The following is a 14,601-nucleotide window of genomic DNA, read 5'->3' as shown; positions in this document are numbered from 1 at the left end:
GTTAATAAATTTGCCGCTTTATCTCCCAAAAGGTAAATCAAAATTTTGGCCTTATGCTCATCAGGGACACTTTCATTGACCCTTTCTAAACTGGAGAAGAAATAGTCCCAGCCATCTGCTTTACTTGGAACCTTTACTGTCAATAATCTGATTGTCCTCGTTAACTCTTCTACTGATCTTTCCTTCCCATTCTCCCATTCGAGTAACGATCCTGGCAATCTACCTTATATTTCTCAATGGCAATCCGCTCCTCTGCCTCTAACTTTAGTTTATATTCCCTTTCCTGCCTTTCCTTCTCCTCCTTTGCCTCTCTATCTGTAATGATAACACTCAGAAGATCCTTTGCTACCTGCTCCTCATAGCTTTCACTGGCAAGAATCTTTTCCCTCAAGTCCAAAATCCTAAATGTAGGCAACACTTCAACGCCAAACTCTTATGCAAGGGCTACTAGATCAGCCTTTCTAGATTTGGCCAAAAATGACATTATGCGACTTTATGTTCAACTTAATTAAAATAACAGAAAATTAAAACTAAATCTTCTTACATAAAATATAAATTAAGTTAAATCCTTAACTTTTGTTTAATCATAAATACATAGTATCTGCATTAAATATGCACAACATCCAAATACTCAATAAATAAAAAAACATGTATGTTTATATATAAGCATTTGAAAATTAATGCAATAATATCTCATAAATAAAACACAAGCATTACTTAAATTAATGATCATTCACTCATATAATAAAAAAATAAATGCTCTTGCAAGGTAATTCAAGTCTCATATGATAATCGCACTGATAATTTTTGTCTTATAAAATACTTGTTAAAGTGTACCTTTACATTAACAGCTAATTTTTCATAAACACAAAAACATAAATAAATCACTTAACGAAAGAACCTGGTAGAAGATAACTATTCCTCTTAATAAGCTTCGCAGCATTCGTAAGGAATTCACTTGAGCTTTTTCCGAGTCGACAAATATACATCCGACCAGCTGCCACCACTGTCATAATCGTTCCTTTGATCAATTCATCTTTGTCGGTTCGTTTCTATCCACTTATGAATTTTATTAGTCAACTCTATTTGCAGGAAATAAACTGGGACACTTATGCAGGTTTAACAATAACATGAGCTATATTTTAATTTTGCAAATACAGTTTAACTTTTCACAAAGTATTGCTTTTATTCACATTTACATCAAACGCACAAGTAATATATATTGCATCTCTCCGCTCTTAACAAAAAAAAAAAAAAAAAAAAAGCTAACTTTACTCTCGGAATACAGCCAAACTAATTTCAAATTTTTTTCTCACGAGCATGCCGTTCTTCTCGCATCAAGCACGCTTCTTCTTCTCGTTGCCAGATTTTCCCCTCTCCTTTCAGATAAACTGTTTTTTCACACGAGCATGCTGTCCTTCTCGCATCAAGCACGCTTCTTCTTTTCGTTGCCAGATTTTCTCCTCTCTCCTTTCAGCTATAAGTCGTTGGCTTTCAGCTATAAGTTTGTTCTTCCGGCAGGTTTGGTCGGTAGCATAGAGTATGTGCATGACAGCCAGGAGAGAGCATCTACTCTCATTTGCTTAGTTACTGTTGTTGCGAGTTGTTTAGTTAGGCGTGAACTGAGATATCCGAGTTAGCTTTCTCTTTAGATGTGCTTTGCATTGGGTTGTGTTTAACATTTTTAGTAATTTGAAGCATATCTACTACGGTGCGATACTGTTGCATCTGTACGAATAATTCTGTGGAAAATTTCCAGAGTTCTGAAATATTTCTCTTGAACTTGTGGATTCAATCTATTACGAACCCGTACGCACACAGCAATAATATGCATCATATACAATATATACGAGTTTTCAAAACCAAAAAATAACTGTGATTTATATTATAATATACGTTTTCACGGAAATCTGTTCACATCTTTAAGTAAAGTATCACATCTGATTTATTAATTTTATCAAAATCTAATATGTTGCCCCCATTTATATAAAATCGTAAATACTAAATTTAATATGGTTTTTCTCTGAAAACTTTTATGGGCTTCAACTAAAGTACCATTTCCGGTTGTCGAATTTTACATAAAATCTATTCAACTCTTGAACAGAATGAAACTTTCTGTACGAAAGCAAAAATTTTTATTTTTCCGTATTTTTATGAAGTAATTTCTATGAATGGAAATTTTTGGAAGTTTGATAAAGGAGTTATCGAGCGCGATAATATCGTCATGCCCATAACAGACAGACATCCTAGTAAAAGTAGTATACGTGTGTCGTGAGGACTCGCTTATTCACTGAAAACTGTTTATCGAATTTTTGGATCGAAAACATTACATTCCTTACCTGTTCCTTACTTTACTAAATGTATACAGGTAGGCGGGAGGCAAATTCAGAATCTTCTAAATTGGTTGTTTATAAATAACAGCCTGCAGCATCTTAAAAACAAATAGAAAATATCTTTAATTAAATATTTTAAGGAGCAGAATATTGATGAAAGAGAGAGAGAGAAAAATGAATCCATTTCACAAAATATGTGCTATGCGGAAAAAGTAAAAACAATATAAACCGAAAACTTCAATGTCAAGAAACAAAGAAGTCTAATGTCATCTAAAATAATTTTAATTTGAATGATATTGCATATTGCTTTTACCATTCTTTATATCTGCTTCCAAATTTTCAGAAAGAAACAAAAAAAAAAAAAAAAAAAAAAAAAAAAAAAAAGATACAGAAGATATAATTAGTTTTAATATTTTATGACGTTTCTTTTAATAGAAGAGCTTCTGTATAAAGAACACCTTGTTTAAGAAGACGAAACTTCATAAAACTGACCAAGAACATCGCCAAAGCTTTTTTCCTATTTTCTTCGAAAAAGAACTTCTAATAATCACGCAATACCAAAACACAATTTAATTACGCTTTCATATTTTTGTAATTATTACTTCATATCCGACCCTGCTTTATTAATGAAATGAAAATATAAGATCACATTTGGTGGATTGGGTCACATCTTTTCTTTTTATATTCCTCCCGTCTTGAGAGCCTTAGTTGATTAATTTTTGCTCTATTGTATGATGACCTGAAGCACATCAGTTGTCATCATAGCTATCTTTAAGCGGGTTTCCAGCTGTTGATATCTCTTTGCAAATGGAAAAATTCAGCTGAATGTTATTTTCTTACGAGAAAATAATGTTCGCTATGAAAGATAGCTTTGTAAAGGAAATAGATTCTCACTAACAGTTTCTAAAAGGTTATGAAAAGTGTTTGTTACATATTTTTATAAAACAATAGCAGAAATTAATTCTCTGTATTAATTCTGGATTTTTCGGGTAATTTAAGCAGATCTTAGTGAACTACACAGAATACTTTGAAAATCCGATATAAATTACTTCAGCATTCGAATATGAATTTAGGCTTTAAATGCTAAGAGTAAAAATAGGTTTAAACCATAAATACACATTTTTAATCTCGAGGTATAATTTGTCTTTATTGTAACTTCTCTTTTCCGTTTCTTCACCTGAATTCTAGTATTTAAATTGGGTGTTTGGATTGTAAGACAGCGTGTTTCAGGCCTGCGCGTGCATGCTACTTTTTGTTCCTGCCAGCTTTGCTAGGTTTTGTGGGATTCCTGCAAGCAAGGGCCTGAAATGTGGCCAAGCATAGTAATAGCTTAGAGAGAGTGTAGCCATAAGGCAAACGCAAGCTAGTCAGAATCTCTGGCTCTCTAACGAAGTCAGTAGAACTTCGACTTAAATACCGCTCTTACTCACTCTCTCAACCGCGATTCTAAAAACACATCCTGGTAGGAAATTGTAAGCTGAAATTAGGAGGGATAAGAAAGTAGCTTTAACTATAGATAATTGTTAAAAACTTAGGATAAACCTTACAGTGTAATTATTTGCGGTATTTCGCTGTCGACAAATTGATTTTGACTCTACGGTTAGAATTGCTGAAACAGCTTAGTGTAGTTTTTTTTTTTTTTTTTTTTTTTTTACTACTACTTACGTCTTAACTTGAATTTGACTGTTCTTTTAGTTGCATCACCCCGCTGTGGTTGATTTTATTAGGACAAGAACGTGAATTTATATTCTAATTCCTGTTTAATAAAATCGGTTAATAAAACCTTTCCATGGCTTTAGTTACTTTAGACATAGCGATAATTTGCTTCACATCTGATGGGGTTAATTGTTTCAGAACAAATGAAATCTCGTGAGTTTCTAATCATCAGTAACAATAATCATAAGTAAAGAAACATCAGTAAATACTTAATAAAAATATTCCTAAATATTCCTAATGATAATAAATTTAAATATTAATAAAGTATTCCTAATGAGCACCAAACTTGATTACCAAACTTAATTACTTAGTCACAGGGTCTGACAGTTATTCATTTTGAACTTGGATTAAATATCTAGCTTATAGATACAGTATTTAAAATAACGATCCGAACTCAAACTTAATCAACCTTTTTGTAACTTTAAACATTAACACAAAAATTATAAAACATTATGGTGTATTTCCCCATGCGTTTTCTTGCGGTACAAGTGGTTAACTTGTCCATCTGGTTGTTGGAAGATCCATGGTTTAAATACCGGTGAGAGCACTGAGAATTTTTTCCATATTCTGATTCCAGAATATCTAATAGACTCTGCAAAGAATAATACAAGAGAAAGATTGAAGTTAAAAATTGACAGTTGACGTTGAAAGTTGAAAGCTGAATAACATATAATGAAGAAAAAGCAGGCTAAACTGTTAAATTCTGTAATTTAAATAACTTTAACTGCAAATACAATTCGTTTTCCTGTTTCTACACTGTTAGAAAACCACTAAATACTTCCGCTCACACATCATTTCAGTGACTTTTAAGTCAAAATGTAAATTAGCATACTTAAAACAGAAATAGATTCATCTTAGAATTGTATCTGAACATTATTCCAAAATTGCAGTTATTTTACTGAAATATCTCACAGGGTAAATTATATTTATCGCCTGCCTGATTACCCTTCTTCAGTTATTTCATACTCGTTAACGTCATGTGTCCCGAATTCAGATTTGTAAATAATCTAATCTCACATACTTAGAGCACTAAACAGGTAGTGTAATACTTTTTCTTAGACTGTAATTTTTTCTTCTGAATAGCAGTGCAATTCGAGTGTAACAGATCCTTACAAAATTTTAACAGGTAGTTTTCGTATTAACTCTATTGCATTTTTGGTAAAGTTTTTCCAAAATTTATTTTATTCATATTCTGGTTACAAAACGGACGAAACTGAAATGCCTATAAGCAAGATGAAATGCATCATCATGATCCTGATAACGATGCTATTACAATGAGTAGATCAACTGATGCGAATATTAGAAACTGAACTCTAAAATTTCATTAAGAAGGGAACATATTTTCTTGTTCTGAAGACTATGAAAACCGCATCTGAGATACATCAAACTGGAATGAAAAGGAAAATGTAGACTCGGTAGAGTGTGACTTACTTTAAAGGTATAGAGGGAAAATTATCGCTACTTCGAAACTAAGCTTTAGAAATAAAATGTAACGGAACTTATCGTTGTTGCGGTTGTCTCTGTTTCTCTAAAATAAAAATATGATTAACACGATGCTTTATTTTGTTCGAATAACAAACGAATGTCAGGATTCCAAAGTTCTCTGTATCTCTACAGGTCTCTATCCTGACGTACTATCTGTTAGATGTTCTCTCTGGCTTGACTCCTCATAATGAACAAATGGTATTATTACTTTTCGTTTATTAATAGAATTAATAATATGAATATGTACAATTACCCATATGGTGGCGAGTCATAGTTCAAACCTAACATATCGTATAAATTCATTCGCTTTCTCTCTCTGATACTTTTCTATCAGAAAAGTATCAGAGAGAGAGATCTGCGCTCTCCAACGGCAGCTTTCTTACAATGAATGCTATGTGTCGGCTGATGATTACATTCAGCTGTTATAACTTGACAATCGCCTTGTACCAGAAATAATATAAACATCATTGACGGTTTGGCACAGCTCGAGCATGCGCAGCACCCCATCTTACAAACTTTTAAAACAGTAATATTCTTGTACTTTTGGTTCCGTCTGCTGATTTCAGTTACTGTGTTGCTGCCTGCTAAGTGAATGAAACGGGCTTTTTTCCTTCCTTGTACGAAGTAAAGGAAGTACTGTAATCTCGAAAAATTTAGGGTATCATATTTTCCCGACAATATCAATTTTGACTGCGCTCAAATCCATTTGAACAATGTTTTTGTGTGACATTTGTACGTACAGACAGAATAAAGGATTCTTTTCTCAATAATGGATTATAAAATGAATTTTAAATGGTTTCAAAGGAGATTTTTTTCGTGACATCTGTACGTACCTACGTATATATATTAAATAACAGAAAAGCGAATAGCATCAGAACATTGAAATTGTGTATAACAGATTGCTATAGCAAGTAGTTGTGCACCTTCCCTTTTTGGTTGCAATCGGCCGCACCAAACGTATATAAGTATATATATACGTAGGTTGGGGCAAAAGTCATGGAACTATTTTTTTTCTTGAAAATACCAGCCCGGTTGGAAAATGTGACATATACAGACGAAAGGACAAGGTCTTAACTACATATGTAGACAATGAATAGCACTGAAATATCGTAACACACGAATTTATTACGGTAGAATACAGGCAATATGGCCTTCACCGTGCAAAAGAATGATAACACAATACACATAAAGCTGACATGACAAACCTGAGCCTAAAGACCCTCAATGTAGTTCCCTACTACTGTCACCACACGCTGCCAACGATGTGGGAGGCGCTGAATACCATCAGCCTCGGCATTTGCCGCACCATGTGTGAATCGGGTCATATGTTGGCGTTCAGCATTAGCAATGTCCTCTCGTATTGCAAACCGCCTACCACGTATTTGTTCCTTAATCTTGGGAATGAGATCAAAGTCACAGGGCGAAAGGTCAGGAAAGGATATATCGAAAAAGGATATATCGAACCTTGTCATGATGAATCATCTAAGGATAAACAGATAGGGTAGTCCGTATCACCATAAGTTGATAAACCATCGATTAGGGAAGTGAGGCTTCTTAAAATACGCTGTGTACACATCCTATTTTAACAGGTCCTCATTTCTCTAATCGATGGTTTATCAACTTATGGTGATACGGGCTACCCTATCTGTTTATCCTTAGATGATTCATCATGACAAGGTTCGATATATCGACATCGCTCTGGAAAACATGATGTTATCGGAATAAATAAGGTGATTACCGATTAAAAGAATGTATCAAATGATCCTTATTGTAAATGATTATATAAATAAGTTTAGAAATATTCGATCTCAGTAGATTTCTCATTTCATTGCAAATCTTGACGAATTGTACTTCAAAGCAGTCATTCTTAACTCTTACAATTCTCACGATGACCGAAATATTTGATGATCAGTTAATACTATCCTATTTCAAAGATTTTCATAGTAAAGAAAAGGCAAATTCTATTTTTGAAGAACTCTGTACGTATCCTTTCCAACCTGTGAAACTGAATATTTACGGCCACCAATATATTCCAGCTCGACTTTGTTGCGCTTTCGGGGATGCAGATGGACTCACCCACAGTTTTTCGGGCACATCGATCGTCGCCCAGGCCTGGACTCCTATGCTGCACCAAATTAAAAGTGAAGTGGAAGCCCTCACCCACGAAAAATATAATTACTTTCTGCTCAACAAATACCCTGACGGAGATGCCAAAATATCCGCGCACAGAGACGATGAAAGCTCCCTGGATCCTTCCTACTGCATTCCCACGCTGAGTTACGGTGCGACGCGAGTGATGCATTTTACAACAGAGAATTATATGACTCACATTCTGAGTCTGGAGCATGGATCGCTTCTAGTGATGAAACCCCCCACTAATGTAGTTTGGAAACACGGTATCCCATCCCAGCCTGAAGTGAAGACTATTCGAATAAGTTTGACGTTTAGAAAAATTATATCTCCACAAGTGAAGCGTTCTTCTGATGAAATGGACTTTGGTTATTATGACAACACAATCCCTATACCGTGCATGAATAAAAGAACTTTTCCGCGTAAGGAAACCATGTTTAGAAGATGAGGTGCTCGAGATACCCCAGGACGACTGGCTGAGTCGTCATTACCAGTCATCACGAAATCATGATGAAGTGATCAATTATTGGTCATTAGAATGGATGTCTCGTATTTCCTTCGTTGTAAGTAGAAAAAATAATGTTCGAATTCTTATACAAAACTTTGCAGAAACGAATAATTTCAACTGCGGATCTTCTCTTGAGGGTGTGAGTATGACTCCTGAGACGTGGTATGATTTCATGAAAAAATTACCAAACTTTAATTTCAAGTATTCGGAAGCATCCTTCATAGCCAATAATCAGTTGGCGGTATTTTCTGGAAACGCGCAATGTGTTCTTCAAGAAATTTTTAAAAGTCCCTACGGTGGTTTCCGCCTCGTAGCAGATTGTTTTGAATTAGAGTCATATCAAACCGATAAACTTTTAGATTTATACAGTGAAATAACACAAACTATCCAAACTACCCTATTTGAACATGTGTTACCGCATGAAATAAGAAAACGGCAATCAAAATGCCAGCAGTTGGAACATTTAACTAGCGAGCAATGCATGCAAAAAGTTAACAATATTATTTACGAGGAGTACTTAACCAGTCTCAACGAGGTGTTTATCTGTGAGGGATGTGCGGTCAATCATCCAAGTCAACGTCCCCCCCCCCCTGTATAATGGAGACAACTCCGGAAAAAGCTATGAATAATACTGACAAAGCTATATTGTCAATGAACTTTAAAAGATTTGCTCAAAAACTTTATAAGGACACTTGCTGTTGTATTTATAATAATGAAGACTTATGAAGACTTAAAGAATATTTCATTGTCACCTTTACGTGATCAGATAGCAAATTTGTAAGAAAAAAAATTTTAGTAAGTATGTATTTTAATAAAAAAATGTTTTATTTATATTGAAATGTATCTTTACTTAGCTGTCAACTGTTTCTTATTATGTTTTAAATGAATATTTCTTTACCTTAATCTTACCTCTTAAGTCTTGATAAGTTATAAGAATACTCTTTTTTACTTATAGGAAATGATATGTTACTCAGGTTTTATATTAATGCATTGCAAGATTTTACATTTCATTTAAGTGTTGGTAAAGTTTTACTATTCCTAATGAATGGGATTTTCGTAGTGTGTACGTGGATATTTAATTACATTTATCTTAATAATGCTTGGGAATAATTTGATAATATGTCCCATAAATATACTTTTCTTTTTAAAATCTTAATTGAAAGTTAATTAAAATTAGTTAATTAATATTAAAATGTTAATTGTACTACAGAATGATTCATGACTTTTCTGTGTATACTGACGAGGGTAGATAAAGTGAACTTCAGATTTTTCCCACTGATAGTAAATCTGGAGCTGATAAAAATCTGTTAAGACTCATGTTTAGATAAATATATTGCTTTCCATTACACATTTTCTAAACATTTGTTGGGAATTCTGGGTAAATAACTTAAATTCGGTAAAAGTTATATCCTCATTTGGGTAAAACCTTAAATATTCTATAGTGAAAAATGCTTATTTCATATTTAGTTCTTAATATTAAGAAAATAGTTCTAAGATATTTATTCTGTATTGTGGAAATACTGTAGGAAAAGTTAAATTATTTATATAGTCTTTGGAGTTTTTCTCTCAGAAAGAGGTAATATTTAGCAATTTACAGTTCTCGAAAATGGATAGAAAGTTCCTATAATGCAAACATACATGTACTATTATAAGAAAACGTAACACTTATTTGGGTGTAATTTTGTATTGAAAAGGGGATATTCTACATTAAATGTGTATTAGTAAGGAATATTTAACTGATATGATGAGTATTGTACGAAGAAATTTCTGTATTTGTGATGAAGAAGGTTAAAATATTCGAAATTATAGTGGAGATTTTGGTAAAATGTCTCTTACTCTTTCTCTCTGTGGTTCCTTCTGTAAATATAGGTATATTGGTAATGATATGTATGCTGTGTAAAGTACCGCACAGGATTTCGTTCATAAGAAAATAAATTGGTAAATAAATTGAGGCAAACTGACCATTTGCGAAAAGAACATTTTGTTCTAAGAAATTAAAAAATAGTCTATGTATGAAATTGTCTAGTGAATTAAGTTGGAACTGAACTAAGTAAAAAAAAAAATAGAAAATAAATGCATATCAATAAAACAAACTTTCAAGAAATGAAATGGTAACCAATGGGTAAAATCAATGGTCGTTCATCTCTTATTCAATACTGGAAATGTTTACCTTAGAAATTTCTTTTATACATGTAACGTCAAATTTCGTCAATTTCACATGAAAGTCGTTCATGAAGGCAGAAATATCCGTACTTAGTGTAGCAAAAGGTAATAAAGTGAAAATTTACATAGTCGAGACATTTAAAGTGATGTAGAATGCATTCAATTAGTACAAATTACTGAATTAAAAGGTACTGAGCTTTCAAAATAATAAGAAAGAATTTTGTATGAGTACATGAAAGAATAAATATGGTTCTAAAATTATGGATGAAAGTTGAGATTTCATTCTAAAAATTCGGAATCTATCAAACTAGCTTCATGAGAATCAAGATTCAAAACTGAACATTGGTAACACTGAAGAGCTTAAAAACATATATTTAGATATAAAGGGTGTTAAAAATTAAAAGGAAATACCAGAATATGCAGGAAATGTTAAAGTTTGAAAATGCGAATGAAGTTAATAATGAAGTGAAATAGTAGGATCAATCATGGTAAGAGTACTGCCGAATGTTAAATTGTAGAATTGGCAAATTAAAATAGTATTATAAAACATGGAGTAAGTAAGGGTTATTCAACGAATTGGATATGAATAGCAGTTCAAGGTTGTAAAATAAAATGCTTAATCGAAATCTATCTCTATGTTTAAGAAATTTAAGCATGTTAATTTAGCTGAAATAGTAAAATAAAAAGTGCAATTACAATCACAAATTGTAAAACAGAGTTAAATTTTAGAGTATGTTGGAAACTAGAAAGAAACCCAGTGTCAGAAAAGTACAACAATGACATCTAAAATTATCTAAAGTTCATGCGTATAGTAGGAAAATGTAATAAACAAGTTCAAAATTAGAGTACTTTAAAAATTACGAAGGTATAAAATGTGCAAAACAAGTTAAAAATAATATCTAAAATTAAATAAAGCTCATATACATAGTAAGAAAATAGAGGAATTAAGCTAAAATTAAGAGCCTGTTTGAAATTAGGAAGTTTAAAACATATAAAAGTCGTTACAAATTAAATGAAAGTCATGTGAAAATATAAAAAATTCGTTAACATTCTTAGTATGTTGGAAACTAAAAACGATAAAAAAATAGAAAAGGAGTTAAAATTTACATCTAAAATTAAATAAGTCAGGTATATGGTAGAAAAATGTAATAAACAAGTTTAAAATTAAAGTAAAATGTTTAAAATTAAAGTTTAAAATTCAAAATTACGAAGGTTCAGAATGAACGAAACAAGTTAAAAATAACATCTAAAATTAAGTAAAGCTCATATACATGGTAAGAAAATAGAGGAATTAAGCTAAAATTAAGAGCCTGTTTGAAATTAGGAAGGTTGAAACGTATGAAAGTCGTTACAAATTAAATGAAAGTCATGTGAAAATATAACAAATTAGTTAAAATTCTTAGTATGTTGAATACTAAAAACGTTAAAATATAGAAAAGGAGTTAAAATTTACATCTAGAATTAAATAAGTCAGGTATATCATGTGAAAATATAGCAATTATGTTAAAATTAGGACTATGGAAATTATGAAGGTTAAAATGTATAAGAGAAATGAAGTAAAAGTCATGTACGTAGTGTGAAAATATAGCAAATTAGTTAAAACTCAGAGTATGTTGGAAACTAAAAACGTTAAAAAATTGAAAATAAGTTATAATTTACACATAAAATTAAATAAACGTCAGGTGTATGATATGAAAATGCAGGAATAATGTTAAAATTAGGACTATATTGGAAATCATGGAGGTTAAAATGTATGCGAATGCAGGAATTATGTTAAAATTAGGACTATATTGGAAATCATGGAGGTTAAAATGTATGCGAGAAATCAAGTAAAAGTCATGTATATAGTGTGAAAATATAAACTGGTTAAAAATTTGAGTATATTAAATAGTGTGAAGGTTAAAATGTACAAAACAAGCTAGAAATGTTACATCTAAAATTAAATACAAGTCATCTATATGATTAGAAAATGTATGAAATAAGTTAAAATACAGAATATGTTGAAGATCGCTAACGTTGGAAAGAACGAAAAAAGTTAAAAATTACGTCTAACATTGAATAATATAATACACGAAAATGCGTGTTTTAGTAATTACACTCATAAAATATAACGAATAAGTTAAAAGTATTGCCTAACAAGTCTGAAAAAACTCTGGCTAAAATGAATTTAAGAATAAAAATGCGTAATGTAATGAAGATTACGGAAAGTATATGTGATATTATGAACAGAAGATTTAAGAAATAAGGTAAAATTCTGAGTGCATAGGATCACTCAATCATTAAATTCAAAAATAATCCTCATTCAGGGTAACTAGGAGATAATCATCATATACGTAGTAAAACAGTTGGAATATGAAGAAAAACACAAAGGCTAAAAATTTATTAACGAAGGGAAATCACCTCCGATAAATCAGTAAAATATAATCTCTTATTAAATTGTTATGACATGTAGCAGTTTTGCAGATATTCAGTCATAGGATAAATACAAGTAAGAAAATAATTATCTTCGGAAGAGGTTATACTGTGAAGGAAACATTTCATTTTATATCTGTTTAAGGAAATGAACTATATCAGTCACTTAAAGCACCTACTTGATATATGCTTTCAAGAATTCAATATAAATAAGAACACATTATCATATAACTAATCAATGCCTAAATCACCAAATTAAAAATGAAAATAATGTAAGCACACGTCCTTTTTCTGTGACAAAGCAACTACTCTACTCGCATCCACTTTCTGATAAGGCTCCCTGTCTCCATTTTCAGATAAGCCTCCCTCCCACGGCTGAGCCTTCCTTCTCGGGAGCTCCCTCAACTCCAGATCCCTAAGATCCCGGTTCAGAACTGTCCTTTCCTCTACTGCCGGTTATTTATGCGAGATTTTATTTGCTAAGTCAATAAGATGAAGCAAAAGATTAATTGCTACTGCTAGTATTTTCGAGTTCGTAGTTCAAGGAAGAGTTTTTCTGAGTCCAGCTCTTCAACGGTATGTGTAAGTAATATGACAATTGAGAGAAAATGCATTTCTGAGCAATTAGAAGCCAAATGAAATGACAGGAATCAAATCTGAAGTTGAAAGCAAACAATGTAGTGAGAATATTATCCCCTTTTTCAAAAACAGCACGGTGTATGACGATAAAAGACACGAAAGAAAACTTTTGTGGAAAAAACATCATCAGAATCAAGGTGTCGCGGTGTTCCGAGTGCGCGACAATAAATATCTGTAGAGGCTTGGCTAGGTTTCACTGTATGATGGATTACACACATAGAGATGGTTGATTTTAAATAATAAACATTTAATTACAACAATTACCACATAACTACTCATTAAATTAACATTGAATGTATTTGCATCAGAAGATTGGATGTGTTCCGAAAATCTCCGTTACAGTTACAGCTAGAGATTCAGGCACGCTATTGGCGAGTTGAAGCAAGTTCCTTTAGTATCGCGACATAGGTAATAATTATGAGATCGCTAAATTTAGACTCAATAAATTGGGGAATATATTAAGAAGCAATCTAGAATTGTTCCAGCTTTATGACGAAATATTAAGAGAGCAGCTAAAGCGAAAGCGTTTTTTAAGAATGCCAGTTTCATGTACTTGGTAATGAGTTATTACCTTCTTCGTCATGCAGTTGTTAGAGAAGAAAAATACATCTTTGTTTTAATCTTTTAATAACTACATTCGGGAATTATTCTTCTTACAGATTTGACATACATTTCCGATTATTTAAAGTTGGATTTCTAACGGATATTGAGAAATCTTTTCTGCAGTTAGGAAATAGTGCAGAAGACAGCAATTTCATCAGATTTCTGTGGGCTAAGAATAACCATGACTTAGAATTATTTAGCTCTGCAAGATTTTTTTTTCCATTCTAAGTGTCATGTAATGCATTTTTCCTTTCTGCAGCTATTAGATTACGTTTAAAAAAATACACAGAAAGTAAAAGTGAAGCTTGCCAAATGCTTCATAATCTATATGTTGATAATTTAATTTACGGAGCAGGCACTGTGGAAAAAGCTTCGTACTTATCTTCGGATGCGCAAAAAATAATGATAAAAGCCAGTATGAAGTTACGCAATTTCGTCATGAATTCTGAGAAAAATATCTCTGCCAGCCGACCTATTGTTTTAACAATATACCACTGAAGGCTGTGGAACTTGTTTGGAACTGCACAGAAGATATCTTGAAGATTGATTTGGTCAGCGTTTTGATCGAAATCGTGCGCTTTGGCGAAACGCAAACTCCGAAGGTTTTTGAAC

The 14,601-nt window shown here is 32.2% G+C and overlaps 1 protein-coding gene across 1 annotated transcript; it reads left to right on the top strand.

Moving 5' to 3' along the window:
• The first annotated feature begins 7,422 nt into the window (after positions 1-7,422).
• Positions 7,423-8,112, top strand: LOC146997614 (DNA oxidative demethylase ALKBH2-like). The gene has a single exon (XM_085814360.1). The coding sequence runs from the start codon at positions 7,423-7,425 to the stop codon at positions 8,110-8,112; it is 690 nt and encodes a 229-aa protein (XP_085670486.1).
• Positions 8,113-14,601: the final 6,489 nt, after the last annotated feature.

The sequence above is a fragment of the Stegodyphus dumicola genome, chromosome 4 (genome assembly GCF_044657685.1).
Source record: "Stegodyphus dumicola isolate Sdum_Otavi_A_Nest chromosome 4, ASM4465768v1".
Classification (NCBI taxonomy): domain Eukaryota; kingdom Metazoa; phylum Arthropoda; class Arachnida; order Araneae; family Eresidae; genus Stegodyphus; species Stegodyphus dumicola.
The sequence above is the reverse complement of the archived record's forward strand: the minus strand, read 5'-3'. Positions and strand labels throughout refer to the sequence as shown.